The sequence below is a fragment of the Falco punctatus genome (genome assembly GCF_963210335.1).
Source record: "Falco punctatus genome assembly, chromosome: 5".
Lineage (NCBI taxonomy): Eukaryota > Metazoa > Chordata > Aves > Falconiformes > Falconidae > Falco > Falco punctatus.
Genome location: NC_137584.1, coordinates 54,654,645 through 54,677,819, shown reverse-complemented (window position 1 = coordinate 54,677,819; position 23,175 = coordinate 54,654,645). Strand labels below are relative to the sequence as shown.

At 37.8% G+C, this 23,175-nt stretch overlaps 1 protein-coding gene across 23 annotated transcripts in view; it reads left to right on the top strand.

The window, feature by feature from the left end:
- EYA4 (EYA transcriptional coactivator and phosphatase 4) overlaps positions 1 to 23,175 on the top strand; it is a 221,513-nt gene that overhangs the window by 99,663 nt on the left and 98,675 nt on the right. For 22 of the 23 annotated variants that reach the window (XM_080388354.1, XM_080388353.1, XM_080388344.1 and 19 more), the window contains one exon: positions 16,421 to 16,470. The exons of the other annotated variant lie outside the window; for it this stretch is intronic. In XM_080388354.1, coding sequence (XP_080244480.1) covers positions 16,421 to 16,470 — 50 coding nt within the window. The remainder of the gene's footprint in view (positions 1 to 16,420; positions 16,471 to 23,175) is intronic. 23 annotated transcript variants of the gene reach the window in all.

The window sequence follows — 23,175 nt, the reverse complement described above, 5'->3', positions numbered from 1 at the left end:
GTACTGTTCTTTGGTGTGTTATTCAATAACGTATTTGTAAGAGACACTTAAAGGCCAGTATGCTGAGACAGGTGTCTAGACATAAATTGAGTTCAAATTAATTAGCCCTAAATGACAAAACCTGTGGCTACAAATAAAGTGAATTTAATTTACTAATACTTCATTCGAGTCCATTTAGTCCATTTTGAAGTTGATTAGACATCAGTTTGGAACAAATAATGCTAAAGTGTAATTATGCTAAAGCATCAGTCCTGCCTTCTCAAAGTTCACTTTAACTGTCTCTGTAACGTTATCTGTCAGTTGCCGCTACGAGTTTGTATTTGAGTCTTACTTCATTGTGAATCTCTTTCAAACTTTTTAATGCATTTTGCAATTTCACAGACCATTATTTTGAGAATAAATTCTGGTTAAAACCTTACTTCTTCAGGGACTCCGTGCATGTTTGTTGCTGTTGTATTCAAATGCTTTTCTCTGCCTTGGGGTCTGCGTAGCAGCCAATTGCAGCTGTGCCGGCTGCCGTGCTGCATTCAGAGGGCCACGGTGGAGCTGGCATAACGATTACTGCTTCTTAAATGTCCGTTTCATTCAGGGAAACTCAGGAGGGGTTTACTCTGGGAGTGCTGTTTTATTATCCTAGCACAGCAAAAACGAAGTCCCAGGGAAGAAAGAGCAACGCCGTTTGGCCCAGCTGTAAAGAGCCATTTACTGCTATAGAGAAATGTAATGTGTAGGGAACCTGTTTGGACGAAAGGTATGATAAATTATTACAGCCAATAAGTTCTTCGATTTTGTTCCCGGGGTCTGGTGAGCAGCAAGCATCAGGATCCAGTTACATGTTTCTTTTCTTGGATTGTTCACTATTTTCTGAAATCAGTTTCAGCGGAACAGCTTTTTGACTGTCTCACTACGTTTTTTGCCATTAGAATTTCTTCTAAAGTAACTCAAATATAAATTTGAAAAAGGTATATAGAACAAGTAATATTATAAATTCCTGGATTAAAAATACAGTTCTTGCCACAGCATTTTTCCAAGATAATTTTAGATTTCTAAAGTGCTTAGTATACCTTGTTAAATGGTACAGCAAATCAAGTAGCATCAGCCTTATATGTATGTGGATAGTATCAAGCCAAAAACCTCAAATTTGGCTTTGGCAATATATCTCTATGTTTGTGTGATCATGCAAGCATGTATGTGTATGTTAGAGCGGGCATACAGGGAAGCTAATTCATCTGTTACAGAAATTAGAAGTCAAGGTTATTTTCTAAACTTCAGCGGCTGTGGATTGATAAAATGTCCGAGTATACTGTAAAACAGAGGAAGCAAGTGAAAAAACACACTGCATACTATCTGTCTCATTTGCATGCTTACCTAGCTTAATTTTTTTGTTTTCTATTGGTTTTTTTGCAAGTAGCTATACTTACAATTTTCCTGAAGTTACATTTACTTTGGGAGAATATAGGAAACAAATAGCACTTTACTCAGTTCTGAACTTTGAATTGAAAAATTTACAAAATATTTTTAGACGGGATTACGATTTTAACATTATATATCATTTCAGTATTTTAAATAAAAGGATAGCATGGCTGTATCACATTTATGTTTAAAAGGTATGTGAGCAGTTTGTAGAATTTAATGCCTTAGTTAATATGCTACTTATTTAGTTTTTATATTTTATTTTATGAACTTTTATTTTCAATTGTGGTGCTGGAAAAAATACATTTCTGTAATATCTTAACAGAAAGTATATTATCTATGTGGTTTATTTCTCTACTTTATGCAATATTTAATCATTGCCCCGAATTAATACATAATTAAAAAGTATTCAATTATAAGTAAAGATCTGAAGAAAATGTGAAGATTTTTTTAAAAGCTAATTTTAAAATTAGTCCCATTTTAACTCCAAAAGGATGCAAGTAAAAATATATACTGAAGAAAATGGATTGATTTAAAAAGCATAATTATTTTATTTGTGTTGGATTGAACAGAAAGCAGTAAGCTGTATCGCAGACTTGTAGAATTTCCATATTATTTTAGCTAGGGTTAATCAAAGATGGGCTTCCTAAATATTGAAGCAAAGTTCTCAGTGTGTTCTCATAGCAAATCTGTAATTGTTCTTCAAAATTCATTTGAGTAATATTTAAAAGTAATTAGCTGAGCTTTATAGTTACATAACTTTGGCTGATCGTCTGATGTAACTGATAATAAAACCTTTGGAGGGTAAAATAATCGGAAGCAATTTCATGTAAACAAAGTTTCTGTATGTATTATAATATTTATTTGCACACATGTGCAAAACCATGTTCTTGTGTGTTTGCATGCATGTTTGAACAGTTCATTTTATCAAGGGTTTTCTCCTGTATAAAATGAATTATGTCATGGTGTTAGATTTTTGCTGTACTTACAGTATTTGTACTGCTGTTCCAGGTGAGCTCTGCATTCAATTAGAGTCACAGCTAAGAACCAAATGTACATGCTGCTCTGCACATTCAGAATGTTAGCTCCACTGAAGCACAGTTTAACTTGATTGATACTTGGATTTTAAAGCAAATAAGGACTAATTTTTGCCTGTGGCAAGAAATCTTTGAAGTTTCATGCCTGTGCTGAGGCTGGATTAGTTAAGCGGTAGGACTGGGGCTGGGACTATGACCTTGTGCTTGGCAGGTTGTGATAAATGGGGGAATCTTTCTTAACCTCGTGGCCAAAACATTCCAGGATCAGGTTGGGGAGACAGGAGAGGAGGGAGGGGGTCAAAAGACGCAGGAGACTTGGCATGTTAGAGCCGAAGACAAAAGACACTTGCTTGTTTTTCTGAAATAGGGGCAAATGCACAGACTCTTGTGGGAAAAAGTACTGCAGATGCATTGCAATATATCCTCTATTGTTATTTCTGACTGTTGACTTTGGTAGATGAAATTCATCCTTCACTATGAAGCTGTCTCTTTTTGTTTTGAGTGCTTTCAGAGTTTAGAGAATCTTGGTTGTTATATTTTCCTAAACTGAAGAGGGTTTTTTTATTTGATGCCTGAGATGTGTGTATAAATCCATCCAAAATAAATTGGAAGAACTCCTTATTCCAAGTAATTGCCTGTTAGCTAAAGAATTTACTGGAGGACTGCAAATATAAAAAAAATATTGTATGAATATTTTTTTTAATAACCCACTAGTTAATTAATTGCTACTGGAAACCTAGTTCAACTATTTTATTTATAGAACATTTTGAAAAGTAAAACATACTTTTAAGTATTATAAAATTACATATTTTAATGTACCAGTATTAATAAAAAATCTAAGAAATTATTTGGATATGTTAAAGTAGTATACTGGGGCAAACCAGTCAGATTTTCATATCTGAAAAAAGAAGCAAAATTGCCTTTTATGTGAGCTGACATACGATCTATCAAGTGGTTCTTGTGGCATTTTAAGAGCTATACTGCCTCTGATGTTGTCCCCATTGGCTAATAATGAAAAATATGTTACTAGATGGTGGTTTGACATTTGTTTACACACTTTATACAGTAAATACAGCTATTTTGGCTAGTGTTGAGAACTATAGCATAAAGCAAATTAAAAAAGAAGGTATTTTTAATGCGCTTTCTAATTGTGGCTGTTGTTACTAATATACAAGCAAACATATGATGTATCCCTTTGTATAGATAAAATCAATCATTTATCGTTTTACGATTTATTTCCCTGAATGACATTTTAACACTATGATATCAATAGCATTTTTAACGACTATTGTAAGTGTTCCTGGAGTTTACCTGTTCATTAATATTTGAATAATTAAATGTAGATCGTATAAATACAAAGTAGTTTCAGTAAATACGATTCTGCTTCTGTGCTGCTTACTAGCATATAGTAACTGTGTGTACATTATGTGTATTATATTTTCCTGTGTATTTATTATAAAGTATTTTATCTATCATTTGCCTGTGATAAATTATTTTTTTTTCCTATCCTTTGAAAAAAATGCTTGTTTCTTAGAAGCATTTTCTTCACTCTTATTGAAGATTTCTACAGGCACTGAACAGTAAACTAACCAGAAACTAACTAAATTTGGTTGCGTGACGATACAAATGCATGTGAATAGGTCTTAGAGTATATCCACTTGTTTGTGAGAATTTACTGCACCATTGTATGTCATTTTAAATTTCCTCTAAGAAATTATTTTTTCATGAGTTAACATCTGGGCCATAAAGAACTGATTATTTTATTTTGACTAGCAAGTAGTTTGAGGTACAAAGAACTTTTTTGCATCCTTACTCTAATAGAAGTAAGTTGCTAAAGTTTTTGGTTATCTAATGTAGTTAATTAATGTTACAACAGCTGCTGGAAATTATCACTACAATGTTAAACAAATTAGCTTCAGTAATGAGGAAGAACAGAAATGTATGAAACTGAAGAAAAAGGACAGCTGTTCACTGTGAATGTACAGGCGATTTACTTGGTAATTTTCAAGGTGGAATGGGATGTGCAATTGCTTATTACCTTCTCCTTCTACTTCGACTTTTTTCCCAGTTTTGAACACACTTTTATTTTTAATTTGCAGTGTAGTCATTTTTATACATTTAAAGTAGGTGGGGTTAATTGCAAAAGCCTCAGTGCATTGTACAAAAAATCCTAGTGTTGTAGAATTAGCTGATGACTTCAGCTTGGGCGGTTTTCATAGATCAAATTATTTGTTCGTGTTCATATTCACAGATATAATCTGTTGAAAAGTCAGATATTTATGGTCAAATATCTTTGATCTACTACCAGGAGAAAAACTACCATGGAATATCAGAACAGGGGGGTTTGTTGGTGGTTTGTTATTGTGGTTTGGTTTTTTAAAATTTTTATTTTATATTAATACTGTTTTAACATGGTCTCCATCTCATTCCCACCTTCCACAATGCCTACAAAACTCTGCCAGCTGATAATGGGTAGGCAGGTGCTGAGCTAAAATCCTGTTCATATTACCTGCTCATATTACCTTGTTCATCCTCCCTCCAACCTGTCCTCTTGCTCTGTCCACCTGTTGCTTTTTGCCATTAATTGAGCCTCCTGTCCTACAAAGGCATATGCACATACTTACCTTCTTTATTCTGAATCCTTTCATTGGAGGTAATGGGCCTAACAGCCATGTTCCTATTTAGACTTAAGCTTACATCTTTGTAGGCTTGTCCCAAGCTTGACAACTCTTTAGCCCAGGGAATGCCTTTTGCTAAAGGACTGACTACAACAGCATGTTTGCATCCCCAGAGCTTGGCACATGTACTCAACGTGGAGGTACTCTTGCCTTTCAGGGTTGTGAAGGAGAGCAGTGAATAACTGGTATCCTTTCTGACAAAAATAATCAAAATTTAGAGCAGTAATTTCCTTTTTTTCTGTCAAACGTGCTGGTGTTCAGCTGGAGCTGAGGAAGCCAACAGTCTGGAATGATCCTTGCCTGCAGCTCCCCTTTCCTGAGCCTGATCACAGCACAACTTCCCAGTGGTGAGATCATTTAATTGAAGTTGACATTTTAGACCAGGTATAGTCTGAACTCTGGTCAGGATGTGGAACTGAATTGCTTTAATGAAGAAGTCAGATAACCTTTCTTCATCTGTGAATAATGGTCATTTACATTTTCTCATTTTCTGGTACTCTTGTGTCACATACAACAGTGTCCACTGAATACAGTTGTCTCTCCTGAGAAATGAAGAAGGGTCCAAATGACACAGAAGTGATTTGAGTTCTTCTTAATAGATACACACTAAAAAATGTACTGAAAAGCTGCAGTACATCACTAGTTTTTCTCCTTTGCTGAAGGACATCTACAAGGATCAACATTTCTTCCAATTCTGTGTGACATACATGTGCTTGACTGGCCACACAGCATGGGTTCCACTGTCAGACACTGCAGGTAATACACTGATATCCTACCATTACATCTGGCTCATATAGCTATAGCTATAAAAAGCAGTGAAGAAAAGTTGGCTGGAAGTGTACCTGAGCAAAAGTGGTACTGGTGAACAAGTCGGTGCACTTGGAAGAGCTTGTGCCTACCATGTTATCTTGAATAACTCAGGTCTCAACCTAGGAACTTTCTTTGGGTCATCAATAACCTAAGTTGTCATGCAGCTTAATCCACGTACAATGCTTTCAATGTACCCAAACTATTCCATCCCATTCCCTCAGACCATAAGAAGAATCAGGTATTCATTCATTCATTCTTAAATGGACCAGACTTTTATGAAGACTTTGGTGCTTGAAAGCTAATTAGTACAAAGCTCACGTTGTCAGGGTATTGTGAACACAGTAGACCTGTCTTTCTGTTCCACTAAACAACATTTTCTGAACTTTTTAAATATCATTCAAAACCACAATCTTTGTCTTTAAAGTCCCTTTAGCTCTGGGGTATACAATGCAACTGGTGAGTACACGCCTCTGAGACAGAGAGGACGGTGAAGCTGGTGGTAGTGTAGACATTTCTTACTCAGCGCTGACCCAGCATCAGTGAGTGAACTCTCAGTGTAGCTAAGAAACACAAGATTGTTGACCAAGAGTAAGGCACATTTCTGGGGGCTGATCTCCTTTAACCTTAGCACATAGCAATATGTATATTAAAAATACAGAAGACAAACAAAAGAGTACAGGGAGAGAAAAAGGACTTCTCTGCTAAACTGGAATATTTTACGTATATGTGTTTCATCATCAGTGGCGAGGACGAGTATTTGACGGATGTGTGAACATGATGTTTACTGTACTTGGGTATCAGTATTTTCCTAGGTAGAAATCAGCATAGTGAAGAATGGAAAAGAGGAGGTGATCGACAAGGCCATTTGTTTAAATTTTCGGTAAGTGAGGGATGGAAAAAGCTTTGACAAGTGTTCTTTGATCTTAAGGGGGAAAGACAGATTATTTTCTGGTGAGGCAACCAAGTCAGGAGAGAAATTGGCCTTTGTTACTGGGGTGGTCAGTATGTGTAAGCTCTTGGGTGACCTAGGGGAAATCTAGATCCCAGTGAGGCACCAGCATCTTCAGAACGGGGAAATGCCTTGTGGCAGAGGTACTTGACTTGTGGTAGAGAAATCAGCATTAGCAGTAGAAATACACTGTACTGTTGCTCATAGAAGATGGTTTCCACATGAAAAGAAAAAAGCATGTTTTATTATGCTTTATGGCACAGTACTATATGCCTTTAACAAAATAGCTTGAAGTATTTGCATGATGTATTTGCAACATGGCCAAGTTAACACAGCCATAGGAACATTAACTTTTGAACTTCCTGACTTTCATTGCTTTAAATTTCAGCTTCAAAGTTTACTTTTTTTTCTTTGCATTTGTTGGCCCTGGTTAGTTTTGAAAAGCAGGAGGAAAGAAAGTTCAGGTTTGCTGAGGGGGCACTGAACTTTATGCATATAACGAGAGACAATTTGTTATTCCTTTGAATATTAAATGATAACTCCAAAACAGTTTTGATACACCTAGTTTGCTTATGATATTTCTGTGGATCTGATGAATCACAAGATTAAACCTAGAAAGCATTGCACAGCATGGCTCTTTTCCTACATCCCAGTATGTTTTTCTCCTGAAAAAAGAGATCAATGGTATCTGGGAATGCTGAGATTTGAAAAGCAAACACATAAAACTAATAAAAACTGTGTGGTTGCAACAAATCTGGAGGACGTCATAGGACCATTACTGGGGTAAAAATCAGATGCATTTTTCTGTGTCTAGATTAAGAACAGTATCTTCTAGCTCATTTACAGTTTGGCGATACCAGGGAGGCACCAAGGGTATACTTGCAGATGCAGATGCACTGAGACATACTGCTGACTTGTAAAGGTAAAAAAAGGCCACAGGCTTGTCTTTAGTGGTTTATTTTTTGTTTTTGTGTTTTTTTGGGGTTTTTTTTTGTTTTGTTTTGTTTTGTTTTTTAAAAGACAGGGAGGGAGGGAGGGAAAAGGAATGTCAGAGAGAAAAAATAGAATGAGAGATTTCCAGTGCTAGTGCATTAGTATTTCTTCCAGAATGTGACTTGGGCAATAAATGAGCTCCAGGCTGGTGGAGCTTCCCTGCTTTTGCAACTGCTGAATGGGAGCTAACTGCTTTTCTTTCTTTTTCTTTCTTTCATTCTGGGAAGGGAGCCAGGCTGAAGGCCCATCCTCCCAGCAGGATGGGGGAAAGTGTTCTGTGAGCTATGAGCTATTAGGTAGCCCAGGCTGAAACAAAAAGTGCTATTGTGGTGTGGCATTTGCCCTGCCTGCCCCACCAGTTAGGTGAAGGCATATTTCCTTCTTTCATCGTACACAAACAAACAAAAAGAAAAAAAGAATGCCAGTTTTTCCCACAGTGCATGTATAAATGTATTTCAAAATGTAGAGGATAGTACTTTACAGGTTCCAGTCGCTTAAATTATGACTTGACTGTCACACCCTCTGGTATTTTTTAAAGTGCGCTTGTGCCAAAGGCAATTTAATATGTGTTTTTAAAATTTTTGCAGGTATAAAAAGACGTTAAAGAAGCTTAGAGCTCTGAACCGAGTGAACCCATTAATCAGGTTGTAAAAACAAACATGCAGGAAACACTTCCACTAGCAAGAAAGTACCAGGGAAGGAAAGCTTTGTCCCCAAAGATAGCATATGAATGAGAAAGTTGAGTAGTTACAAGTTGTCTCAGATTTTATCAGTTTATGTCATAAATACACCTTAGTGACACCTACTTCTGTAAAACTTTTCAATAGAAACAGTTTTATATTGGATAAAACTTTCTAAGTAGCGCAAAGGCTTGTGCCAATGGTAAGACTGTGCAGTGTTCCTGAAAGGTGCAATCCTTATGGTCTCCCTGTAAGAATGAAAAAGGCATTTACCCGGACTGATGAAATCCCTATTTACCGTCTATGTATTGTGCATACCAGCAAGGGCTCTAGTGTGTCGCCGCTCATCATGACTGCCTGGTGAAATAAGATCGTGGGGACACGCCGCGCCACTTTGCAGCTGCTTGGTCTGTCTTTAGGCTGATTCATGTCAAAGTTTCATCCACGCTGTTCTCTGCAGAGGTTTATACAGAAAACCTAAAGCATTGTGGGAACGGTGAAGAGTGTCACTTCAGAAAGTGGAAGCATTTAGCAGATTAGTATATGTTTTGTAAGTGATAGCTCCTTCTATAAACAATTAGAGTCAATGACTGGTTCAAAGAAGCTGAGGCTCTAAAGCATGAAACTAGCAGGAGACATCTCTCCATTGCTGTAGTCAGTGTTGCAGGGAGAGCGGGTTTCGTGGAAGGTGAAATGAGGCACACAGGCTGTGTGGTGACAGTGGGCACTCCCTACCTTGCTGGCAGCTCCGTTCTATTTCCTCAGTGTTTTCCTCACTACCTGTCCTCTTCAGTAGCCAGCAGAGAGAAGCAGCCGTTATTCACAATTAATCTTGGCATAATTCCACTCTGTCTGAAATAGATGGCTACTCTGGGTCAGGTGAAATACATCTATATCTTTCTGTTAGATGTAAAGGAAGCCTGGGGTGACAAGCCTAGATAGATTTAGGTGCCTAAACTGCAGGTATTTGATACTATGGTTAATAGTAACCCTCTGGGTTATTTTTCATTGCAAGTTACATGTACACCGCATAGTGTTGCAGACCAGAGTTACTACTGTATTTGCCTGGGGAGGAGTGGAGGAGACCGAAGGGTAGCAATGATACATTTAATTATGAACATGTCTTACCTTAGGAAAGGTTTGCATGGAAAATAGAAAGAAGTGACAGTGGAACAGCAATGGTTTCCTCTATTTCCATCCCTTCCTCTCACCCCTGTGCTGTGCTACACATTTGATGCCCCCACACAGTGTCCACAGTGTTCTTATTCCATTTCTAAAGATGTGGAAACATATATGATGTCTTTCAGTAGAAGTCTCATCTACTGTGCTACATAAGATACAAAGGTCAACTTAAGTAGTCTGCTTCCATACCTGAAACTTTAAAATAATTTGCATTCTACTTTCTTTTTTTTTTTTAAAACAAGGTCAGCATATTCAAAGCTCTGATCTGTTTTGATTAGAGTTGTTGATTTTAGTTGATGCCATAACAATTCCATTGTTAAGAAAGTGGAAGAGACTAGTGCACAGGTAAACCTAGCTTATGTGATGAGTGAAAAACTTGTTTTACTTAGGACTAGCTCGTGTAGATTTTAATATAAAAAATACTTTAATAGTGAATTGGAAAATAAGTTGATTCATACAGCATGCTTTTCCTCATTCTTCCTTTGCGGTTAGAACTGATACTTTCCAATCTGCTGAGATATGAGAAATGCACTTTAGAATGTGATTCACTTAAAATACAGCTATGTACAGTCTCTCCATGGTGAACAATTGGGGAAAATTTTTTTTCTATTGGTTCAAGGTCTTCTGCTCAACAGTAGCATCAGTGTTTGTGTTTTTAATTAAGTCAGAAACCTACGCAAAATTTGATAGTGAGTAGCTATGATATTACATTTTAATGTACCTTTTAATTTCACGTTACAGTTAAATAAAAACTGGTTTTATACATTTATGTTATATAAGTATTCTTTTCAGATGTTTCTTTAGGCATCTTCAGTATTGCTGTTTGTTTTTACAGAAGCCTCACTGAGATTTTCTCTTTGCAGGACATGCACAGCTATAGTATTATTTGAATTTAGCCATCAAAAAAATGCTTCATTCTCAATAATACCTCAATACTTTTTAAAAATGAGTTTGAAAGCATATATATTTGTAGAATGGCTACAATTTGTTACTAAATTGTGGCACTGTATCTTTAAGCTAGCCCTGGTCCTGTTTTTGTAGGTCAAGATAATGTCATTATTTGTTTTATGGTAGCAATGAAGGATGTCATAGCAGCAAAGGAAACCTTTGTTTCAGTAGGCATTGTACAGACAGTCTCTGCTAAGGTTTTTGTTGTTGTTTTTAAGATGGTTGTAAAACTAAATGTAAACAGTGTCAAAGTTGGCATCTACAAAACGTTTGGAAGAGAAGCTACTTTTCTTTACTATTCATTCTCATAGCAGTGCCACAGACATCCTGAGATACATTCTTCTCATGTATTTCTATCAGACCCATCCCCCTGATTGCCCCATCCTCTCCTGGGGCCATTCGACAGACACGATCCCTTCGCTGGACAGTGAGTAGAAGCTGGTGAGCTTTCACCAGGGTAGTTTGCTGCAGGGAGGTGTCCAGGCAGTAAAAGTGTGCTTGATCTGCCCACATTGAAAACAAATCAGAAGTGGCATTAGCACAGGCTAAGCAAGCATGTAGGCATGCTTTAAGAGATGTCTCTGGGTCTGCAAAAAGGACTTTTGCCTCCTCATTCTTGTCTCCTTGATGCCAGAGCTTCCATAGCTCAAATATGCAGAGCTGCTTCCTCCAGGTCCAAAGCATTGCTGGCTCTATTCATGCCCTGTTGCTCACCTACCAATTTGGGAGGGGTGCTTGAGGCAATATTTGATGAAGTAGATGAAGCTCAGCAGATTTGTTGCCAGAATATTTTACTGCTGATGTTGCAAGAATTTTCAGCAGTGCTTATTGTAAATGTTAGAAGAGATTTCTCACCTGTGTTGCATTATGAGTTTAATACCATGATTGTGTGTGCAAGAACACCTCACAGAACAGGACCCGTTCATGGTTTAACATCTAGTGTAATGAGGCCCAATAAAATCATGTTAAAAGGATGTTAATGTTGCAAAGGAAAACATCAGAAGCAAGGAAATGCCAGAATTAATATGGCCTGTGGAAATCTAGTCTCTTATGCATTATGGTGCAGATCTTATTACATGACATACTAGGCTTTCCAGGGGATGTGTCCCTTTTTCAGTGAATGTGTAGTTAGTTTTTTCTTTTTATGTTTCTCAGTCTATATTTGTTTAACACAAAGCATCCAAAGGCCATGCTTAATCTAAAATCATTCATTATGTAGTATTTCTCATATACCTTAAGTGAAGTTCTTCAATGCTTAATAAATGCATCTCTTTCTCACACTACCCTCATAGTATCAGATACTTGTAACAGTGTTAATATTTAAAATACAATGAACCAAGGCAGAGATGAAGGCAGAAAATGTATTAAAAGTTGACTGGTTTTTCCCCAATTTGAGTCAAATTAGACCTTCATTTTTCTGGATAAACATAACGTTTATACACTGCCTTGTAATTTCAAAGTATAGTTTCCCAGCTTGGATCATTAATTAGGTCTGCAGTGCAGCTGGTGTAGCAGAACGAGCCTGTTACTCTGGGCAAACTGGTCACTAAAGACTTTACTAGTGAGTTTCACAGATACCTGATGAATGTTCAGGCTTGTGTTTGTGGTGTTAGTCCCAAATCTAATTAGAGGAGAGGAGAGCAAACTGCTGTGCTGTCCCATCCCAGCCAGCCCCTGTATTCTTCCCCATTCCACCCCTATGCCTGCCACATTTTTTTCACCTGGCTTCTGCTCTCTGATTTTGCCCCCTGCAGATCCCATTCTTTGTTTGTCTACTGATTTCTGTTCCTTTTCTCTGTTCCTCCCTGTATTTAAGTCTACAGGGGGTTTCTGTTTCAGGGTATTGCCTGGGTACCTGCATGGTGGGAGACAGGACTGACAGAGGAGAGAGGGACAGTTTTGCTAACGTCAGTCCCTTTCCTGATGTCAGGGGGGCTCCAGCCGCTTGGGAGAAGTAATCCTAAGTCTTATTCAGCACCAGCATCTTTTGAGATGGAGAGTATTCAATGCAGGTAGGGTCTTCAAAAATTCAGGAGCCAGACTACAACAGGAGTCCACTAATGGTGTGAAAGCAGGGCTTTTAGAAGCTTATAAACAGAAACAAATTTGGGCACCATTTCACAGAGATGATGTTTCCTGGCTACTGGTACACCTTGGACTGCCCCCACTTCCAGTTTTGGGGTTCAGCCTCCAAACTTGCAGGAGCTAAATCTGCTCAGCAGCATAGTGGTGTGACTTTTAAAATGTACGCAACAGCGTGTTTTCTCAAAAATTTGCATTTAAGAATTTTTAGCTGGAAACATTTCAAACAGGCAGGGTAGGAGATTTCAGCATAGTTTGACAAAATTCAAACCCTACTGAAACTGGTAACTTCCCGCTCTTGTGAATAATTTTCGACATGCATATAACTAAAATGATGAGAAAACCTGTGTAAACAGGGGGGGTGGGGGGTGGGGGGGAAGAGAAAATAGAGCAGAAGTAAAGAAAAAGTTCTTTTTATAGCATTTAACACATGAGAATGGAAATAAATGTGATGTTAGTGACAGTTAATTATTTTGAAAACAGTCAGCAAGGCAGATTAAGAGGAAAAACAGTGCAGCTGAAGACAAAGGGAACAATATTTGGTCTTTGATCAGATGTTTTCACAGTCATTTTCTGTTCACCTTCAAGGGTGGCATAATTTTATGATTAACAAAATGTGTTTTGCTACTTGAGTAGCCTTAAAGAGAAATGGTGTTCATTCCATATGGCCACTTGAAAGAAAATCACATGCCTGTTCCTTCTTTAAGAAAGAAGAATTTAATTATTGAATCTTTTCTCTCAAAGAGGGACTCTAAAGATACGCAATGAAGTTTACATTTAGTCTCAGAGGAAAAGACAAGTCTATACCATGTGCTTCTGCTGCACATTTCCTTTAAAGAATGATCACAGATGAAATGCATCATCTATATACCAAGCTAAAAAACTGAAGTACTCTTAGATTTAAAAATATTTTGTTTTCATTGCAATATTCTTGAATACAAAACACTCACTTTTTCCCCCCCCAAGTTTGTTGCATCTCACAGGAGGTGAGTCTTTTTGATGCAGCTGGTCTGTCACTTTTCTGCTACTCTGTTTTAAGGTACATCAAAATTTGTCAGTTGGTTGGTTTTTTTTTTTTATGTTCACCACACAGGTAGAGCATAATCTTTCAGCCATTTCAATGACTTTGTAATGTTGGTCAAAGCAAGATGCAGTAGTATCATGAGCAGGGGTAGGACAACGCATCTGTGAGTACCCAGCTATTTCTTAACCGGGGGAAGAAGCACTTCTCATCCCTGCCCAAGGAAACCAAGGCTCTTAATATATTGTGTATGTTAAAAGATCTCAGGTAGTGTAGTGTGTGTTTGAATTTTCTTTGCGTTTCTGTGGTAACTGCCCACCACAGGTCCTGCCATCACTTTGCAAAATCAGTGTTGGGATGTGCTGGGTGACTGTCAGACTCTCCAGCAACTGGTTTAAGTCAGTGGTTGAACTTTCCTGACCTGGGGAGTGAGATCTGAGCCCAAGTGCAAGTGTGACAGACAGTGCTACTGGTGACAACCACATGAACAGCAGAGGAATGGGAAAGGAATGTATAAATGCCAGTAAATTTAACAGCAAGGAGACAGCAAAAATAGCCTGGTAGTTAATATGTGCTAAAGGGAAAAAGAAAAAGAAGCTATACTAGGAATTAAGTAAGTTAGATGCATTTATATTTTCATTAATTTTATTTTAATTATGTTATTATATTTTATATTTTTATATTTTATAGTCATACTTCATACTCCTTAGCACATTATATTTTTAATTATTTTAAAGTATATTTTATATGGAAAATGAAAAGATTCTTTTCTGGCCAAGTCCCTCTGTAACTCAGTTGAGACAATCTCCTTCTGAAAGTACACACCTCCTCCGAAGGAAGGGCTGTTTCAATTTCAGTGTCTCTGAATGATTTGAAGGTTTTTGAATGGTTGGCTGTGATGTTGTCAGTACACCAATCTGAATGACTGTTTCTCTTGTTGTATGTGAAGACACACTGCAGGCATTTTTCTTGGTATTCGATCATGTGCTTATATCTCAAGTATTTTACTGTATTTCAGATCCAACATTACTTCAGTAACAATGTAGTGATCATGAAACTATAGCAATGATGTTTGCTTCTGAACGTTTATGAAATAGTACCTGTGAGTTTTGGTTTACACGAGCCTTCGCCGTCTCATGCTGAGCCACTGCACCATCACATACCTCCATGGCACTCCATTGTGACTACCAAGTCCATGGAGTAGCACAGCAGGAACAGTGAAGAAAGAATCCAAGAGGAGGAAAATTATTGGTGATGAAACTGAATAACTGGATAGGTTGAAAAAGTTTTCTAGTAAAAAATCAAGCAAATCATAATTAGAAGATCCTTTGTGTTTGCTACTTGTTTAGTGTTTTGGATGACCCCTGTTACAATAATACAGACAGTTTTAAGTTATCGTCATGGGGAAATTTTTATTGCTGCTACTGGAATCTGTGAATAACCATGTATGCAGCCATATTATTTTTCCAGTGTCTAGAATACAAATGAAGAACAAAAATGACCATCTGTAGAACCATGCTTGTACTCAGACATCTATGAGTGATGTTGCATAGCATTCAGTTGAGGTATTTAGGGAAAATTTGCCTAATCCTTGTTCTGTTGGAATTGGTGAATATTTTGCCAATTACTTCAATAGAAATGCTATTCTATCGAACATTCACCATCTTTTCTCTCCTAAATGCTTTTAAGTAGCAAAAATGTGTAGAAGAATCTCTTGATGCAAAGGTATTCCCCAAAATTCTCATTGAACATTTGCTAGTTTTAATGGGAATGTTCTCTGTATTGTGTCAGTCACATCAAGTGAGTCTGAGTGACAGTGGTGTTTCTAGATGGCTTTAAAAATGGAGTCTTGAAACCTCCCACACAGCCCTGAATTCTGCATTAGCACAGAAGTGTGCAAATATTTTTTTTTTCTCTTCTGAAAGTACAAGAAATTTAAATTACTAGAAGGTACAATTAAATTTTTGCAGGAATGTGTGAAGATCCACATGAGATACCATGTGAAAATGATGGATTTTTTTCACCTTTAATGAGCCTACAGCAATGTAATGTGAAGATTAAACCGGAAGTTGAAGTACCTTTTACGTAATTGTATGTTGCAGATATGAGTGAAAACACTGTATGTGTTCATTGATGCAATAGGAAAATACAGTTAACATACAGTTAGCAGATTCACAAAATAAAATTAACATATGAATTATTTAGCTAACGCTGCGCTTTGCCCCAGAATCTGGTGTTTATTATTGTGAACTTTAGCAGGAAACAGAATCAGTATCAATTGGGAAAACATTTCTTTACCAAGCTGAGAACAGTATGGCTTTCTCATTTCAAAGTGGGGAACCTGGTTCTTTGGTTTCTTTGTTCCTAGTTGGACTTCTCCCATGCTATTTTAGCCGAACATTTTACATACTAATGGAGCCTGGGGAAGTGCAGTTGGCAGCTGTTCATGGGATAATAATGAAACACACTGTTTAGTATTGCATACTGCTGCTGTAAAATGCGGGAAGTATTTTATAGAGATCATGGTGAGCAGAGCTGGATCCACTTTAAGCGCTGTAAGTGCGTGAACCGTGAGCAAGGAAGTTGTGTTTCAAGTGAGAGTAACTGGCACTCATTTGCTTTTGCAGGTAAAGAAACCGTGTACAGAGTCAGATGGTTCAGAGCCGCAGAATCCCAGGTACGGTACCAGAGGGCAAACGCCGACTGCCTGCAGCACGGTGGCGGGGTGTGAGGCGGAGCTGTGCTGTGGCTGCATAGCATCAAAACATGAGAGACACGTTTTGCAAAGAACGAATGTTCGAAATCAATTTCAATGGTTTTCACTCTGGAAGGTTTTTTTTCTGTTTTCCCCAGTTAAAGATGCGGGCTAGCGTTTAGGCTGTTGAGTTTAGATGGTGCCATAACACTGAATTGTCATCCTCAATTTAAAAAACCCAAACCATTAAATAATCTGTGTAATCAAATCTAACTCTTTTCATTTATTACTTTTCCACATACCTGAGTCTTGCAGTTTATTAATAATATAATTTATTTTTAGTGTGGGGAATTCAGTCTTTATTTGGGAAAATTCAGCTTTATCAAAACTTCTTTGTTTTCACCTATGAAGAACATGCCACTGCATTAATAATTTGGGAAGAGGCCATACGTTATTTAAAAAAAACCTTCTCAAACACAGTCTTTTCTGATTTCATGTACATGGGGAAAAGGAAATCAATTTAACTTCCATATTTATGTACGTGTGTGGCTACTTTGGAGGAGGTGAAGTAGCAAATGTTTTAGATGTGCCATTAGGCGTGCATCTTGCTGTTGATTAGTAAGCTGTTGAACTACACTGGATGATTTTCTTCAATTTTTGGTGGTCTGCAGCGCTTTTTGTCTATTTGTCTGGTTTCTGTTTAGAATACCTAGCTCAGATTCGCAAAAAACTCAGAAGCTTTAATTGTGAGGGGAGGGCCACAAAACAAACCTGACATCATACTAACATTGTGATTAAAAATCAGAAAAGCATAATTCAGGGTCCCATCCTTAACTATGTCTTTGTGCCACTGTTACAGCAGGATCTTCTGGGGGTCACCTGCAATATTCAAGGTCGATAGAATATCTGTGGCTTGAGCTGTGCTGTGCACCATCTGAATTTCTTTGATTAGGTCATGTCAGTTATTAATACATCCTTTCATTTAGGTTGGTAAGAACTGGATGTATGTGAGGGAATACAAAATGCAATGTCCTAATATGCTTCCAGTGAATTCAGTAGCAGTTTTGCCCTGGACTTCAGTGAAGGCATGTTTTGCCCTTCAGTCCTTGCTCCATAACTTCTTAATGAAAAATGTATCTGCTGTGCTGCTGCTTTGGATTAAAGTTTAGTATAAAGGTCAGGCTCTTTCCAAGTGCTTTGATGGTATAGAGAATCCCAGCTTAGCTAAACACTTGTGCACATGCATAGTTTTAAGCATCTTGCTTGTCCAGTTGAGACTGTTACATCTCCAGTCTTTAAAAATGATTATGAAGTCCATAGACTGATGTAGTTTCATCAGTTTGATATTGCAACAGACTTGAGGACCCAGAATATAATGTACATCAGGAAATTTCTTACGAGCTGTAGTTAAATTCTTCATACCGAGTCTGAAGAATAGGTTACTTTTTTTCTCCCAAGTGCAAAAGGGAACCCATGTTACAAGTGGTCAACCTGGAGGCTAAATCTGGTAGTTTCATTTTTCTAAGGTGTACTTTCAAACACAAATGCTTTCCATTTTGAGCTCCGCAGCCTCAGTTTGAGGATCTATCAGATACAGTTGGAATTCATGTTGCTGGCCTGCGTGTGGGCAGTGCTGCATATACAGCCTGACTTTCCGGTCAGATCTCGGTTCGCGATGTGACTTTGGTCGTGCGGGGGGCTCTGTCGGTGCTGGCTGGAGCAGTGCTAGAGGGCACCGTGTGGTGCATAGAACTGTAAAGCCTGGAGCAAGGTAATTCTTCTCTAAACAAGGCTTAAGTGAAAACATTGCACATAAAATGAAACATCAGCATTAAAATGAATGCTGGAGACACACAGCCTTACAGAATAGCTCCTGGCTTGGGACCTAAGGCCAATATCATTCATTTATTTAGCTAGCTTTATAGTCTGTTGGTTTTGGATTTGAAACTATTACAATACATGCAGATGGAAAGTGTTTTTACAGTAGGGAAATAATTAAATTGGGTGTGGGAACTTTGTCAGGAGAATTCTTGGAGTGACATGTATCAGCAGATTCTTTGTCTTGCTTGGCCTTCGTTTGTCTTTCAGAAAGAAACATTCAAACTGCAGATGTGACTTATAAATTTTTTTAAGGGAATTTACTAACCTATGCAGCATATCAAAAAATGCTTTCCAGAAGTATCCAGCTATACATGCAGTAAAAATCAACCTTGCCAGCATTTATTTATAGAAAATGGTTTTTATCTGAACAGAGAGGTAAACTGCACAGATGGAGACAGAACTGTAGTTAAGAATTGATGTTGTGGTGAATAGGTGAGGTGTAAACACAAAAGGGTTTAAACATGCATGACACTTCAGTATTGCTGTCACAAATTTTGACTCACAAATTACTTAGAAATTCTTTCAAAGTTTCTCAGTTGTTATTTTGCTAAATCCCTATCAACTGATTGTGAATACTTCCTTTTATCCCCAAATGTTTAGATATTATACCTAAATGGTGGTATTATAGCTAATCATGGCGGTATCAATATTGTGGCATTCTTTCTTCATAATTTTGTAAGAAAAATCAAATTCACCCTGCAAGTCTGGGTAGCCATCTAGTCATGCAAAATGCTTACAGCTTTCTGGAGCTGTTGGTGTGTGAGACAGAGGCAGTAAATGGTTGGTACTTGCCAACTGTCATACTACAGGTCTGGCCGACACAGGAGTAACATGCATGGGTAACAACTCCAGCACACTGGCCCTGTATCAAATTCACTAGCAAGTTTAGGAAGAGAAGTTCCTGTGTTCAGAGCCTATAAACATATATTGCTCTTCATTTTCTTATATGATGGGTCTACTTTAAAATGGTACCAGTCCTGAGTATGCTGAACAGTTCCTACATTGAAGGTAATGTTATACAAGAATTGCTGAAGTCTGGTGCAGTGCATGAAAGTTAATTTGTTTGCAGTTATTAACCAGCTTCCTCTTGACACAGGTAACCGTCTAAGTCATTTTAATTCTAATAAGGGAGCATTTTGTTGCCATAAAACTTGTAAGCCACGCTTGCAGCCTCATACACCAAGACTTTGCTGTGGAAATGAGGTAAACACTAGCATATGTGTAATTCTGAAGTCTGGTAAAATGATAAATACCAAGTCCCAGACTCCCGCTCACACTCAGTTACAGCACGTTTGGTTTGGCTGCACATCCCAAGGCAGCATCTTTCCTTGAGACAACAGACTGCCTGATGAACACATCTCTGCTACCCCCAAATCCTCTTTCCCTTCCCACCAGGCCTGCCAGAGATTCCACTATAAAAGTCACGTCAGGAATTGAGAACTGACAATAAGTATTGGGTTTTCTGGGCTATAGAATGAAATAGGGAGGAGAGAAATGAGGGGAGGGAGAGGAAGTTCCTGCAGATGGAAATTTGGCAGGGTCTTATGCTGCATCCTCAAAGTCCACTGATTGGGGGGGGGTGTGTGGGGTGTGTGTGTGTGAGGGTGGAAATCATGCTTTTTTACTCTCTGCAGAAGAATGAGGAGATTTTTCTGACAGCTGAGACAGTTTGGTTTTTTCCTGGAAGGTTAAAGGAAAATGACCATACAGTTCATATACTTTCCCTCTTTAAAACATGATTTTTATATTGTGAAGATGGTATCTATGAGGAAAAAAAGGGAAAACTTGAACATTTTGACAAGTAGTTTTGTAAGCTTAGGATGAAAGTTAGCTGGCAAATTAACTTGTGAAAATACATAGTGGTGTCAAAAAGACATTACTTGTGTATTCACAGAAGTGCAATGGAGGGCAACAGATCTGTGTAATGGTAAGTTAAAGCTAAGCCCTGTGGAGTAAGAAGCCTTCATTCTTGTCGCATAATTTTTACTACAAACTTGTGGATCCAGTATCTCAAGCTATATCCATTCATCCTGACTTGTCTTTTCCTTTATATACTTCTTTTTTTAAAACTTCTAAAAGCAAAAGAAGGGGAGAAGAAGCCACTTTTAAGCAAATTCTCCCTTTTAAAACTTTATTAGATGCTATAAGAAGAGTGTAATCAGAGGCATTATAGCTATTGCATTAGTACCAGCTACAAAAAGTTCATTCCTATGTATTAGTGAACCACAAATTCACCAGTGATGATCACTGGTAAATATTGAGTCATATGCATGGACACAGTTGCCAGATACACAGGCTGTCCAAAAAAGCACAGAGGGATTTTTTTTATGTGTTTAAAAAAGGTCTCCAATATTTCAATTTAATGTGGGTTTCAGTGGGTCTTTTAGCATAGATTGCAGCTGTTCATCAGATGATTGCTGTTCTGTTCTTCCACACCCACGCTACTTAAAAGTGTACCACATAGTAAGATTTAAACGATATGAATCCATGTTCCTGTTTCTTCATCTTAAAAGTCTGTCTTTAAACTTCTGAATGAGAAATAGGCTTTCACGTTTTCTCAGTGGTCTCATTTTGATACCGGCTCATGGTATTTCATTGGTCAGGATATAGGGTGCATGTACGTGTCCAGAGACAACTGCTGTCATTAATGCATTTGCAAGTAAATAGGTAGTATTGAATGTCAGTGAGAGCTACCACAGTTTTCACATTCAATTCACTGGACCAAGGTTTGTTTCCTCTGTAATTTGAGGGCGGTGTCGTGAATACGATGTTTACTATACTTACTGTATCTGAGCTACATTAATACTGCATGGGTGCATTACTGAACAGTGCTTCCGTGGCCATCCATATATTTAACAAAAATGAAATGGAAAATAACATGTATATTCTACATCTTATTCCAGACAACCACATAATCAAAAGTGTTTCATTCTCAGCAGTTTGGACTGTGTAAAATACAAATGAGATCTCTTTTTCACTGACTAATTTCCTCAACAAGACCTTCACAGTCTTATCTCAGGAGGATGATTGATTCTTTCTGTCAGGTATTGGCTTTATTTTAATACCATGTAATTGTACATGTTTACCAGATCTAACATTGTAACTCCTGAACACAAATCCAAACTTTACAGGCATCTGACAGATTCTGTGATGAAGCTGTCATGCTTTTCCCATGACTGATCACAGCTGACCCTTTGCATACCAGTTCCTAGGAGAGTGAGACCAGCAGTACCTTCCCATTCATTTGCAGTTCAGGAGATGAACAAATGTTTATTGTTACATGGTGAAGAGGAGCTTTACAATTGAGCTGCCAAGCAGGAAAAGCCATCAATAAAATTTAAAGTTTCAGCAATTATAATAGAAAAAATAAATAGAATTTGTTGCACAGTAAAAATGGGCAAGCTCAAACTACCGAGTTTTCATATGTGTTGTTTAGCCACATTACTTTCCCTCATTTTTTTCTCATTCATGTCTTAAAAGTTTTTTAGAAGGTAAGGGTTTGTTGTCTGTCAACCATATGTAACCTACCTTGGCTAGAGGGTAATTGAAGTGCTTTTCTGAGTCAGGGATAGTGTAGCTCCACTGTATCTCACGCTGAATAATCTGTTGATCATAGTAATCTGATAAATGGGCTTCACTTGAGGAAATGAGATAGAGAGAATTCTGTTTGATTTAGACTTTGAAGGTGAGATTCATCTCATCCTGAAGTAGATGTGTGAGGTAGGCACTTCTGAGATGCCATTTATCTGATCTTTCTATTGACCGGGAAGGCAGCTTACTGTATCCCTCTTCTTCTGAGCAACCACGCAGACTCCCACCAGCAATCACCTGTTGTACTGCTGATTTATTACAAGAAGACCAGCTAGATACACAATATGAACAAAGGCAACGAAAGCATTTATTTTGATTTTACAGATTCTGCTTTTCTGCAAAACTGTTCAGTTCCAGAAGGGAGTACATATAAAAATAAGAGTATTCTTTAGCCAGGAAAAAATACACTGTGACTAGCTGCTAGTATTTCTTGGGTTTGGGGAAGAGGAAAAGAGAGAGCAACACAAATTTGCTATGAAAAGACAGAATAAATAAAGTTGAAATTGAAAGATTGCCACAAGTAATTTTGGGAACTAGAAGAAAAAGTCCAGTCAACAAGGAGGGATAGTATATGTCTGTCAGAATATAGCATTCGTGTCAGTGAGGCCACTGTAGTCATAAACACTTCACCTAAGAGAAACGTTTGGCAGGATCAAGCCCAGACTTCTCAGTCAAGACAGTGGCTGGCAAAAAAGGTATCACAATTTTCCAATTTTAAAATAACTGCGTTGTGGAATAAGATTTCTCATAAAGGCTACATTCTGAGACATGCAGATTTAGCTTGCAGTTAAGAGAATGTTTTATACAAATCTGTTACTTATTAAAGATTGGGTGCCCGTATTTAGTCTGCAGGCCACTTAAGCAGTTGGAGTCAATCAAAATAACATAGTTCATAAGATGACTATGCAGATACGTGTAACTGAATGACATACACCATCCACGACAATTGCACGACAGTTGCTACAAAGGAGTATGTTGCCTTGCTACGTACGTTGTGTTGTCAGGCATGTAGTTTTCAGGCAGCACAGTCTTTCCTATTTTTAGAGCAGTCTGTGTGGTATCTCTCTGCCTGCTGTACACTGATGTTCTCATCCATTAACTTTAGAAATTCAGTCTTCTGATTACCCGAGGCCTATTGAAGCTGGTCACTGTCTGCCTGTCAGTTTTTGTTGGCTCTGGATCAAGCCTCAAAGAGTTCTAAAAATATGTATGATA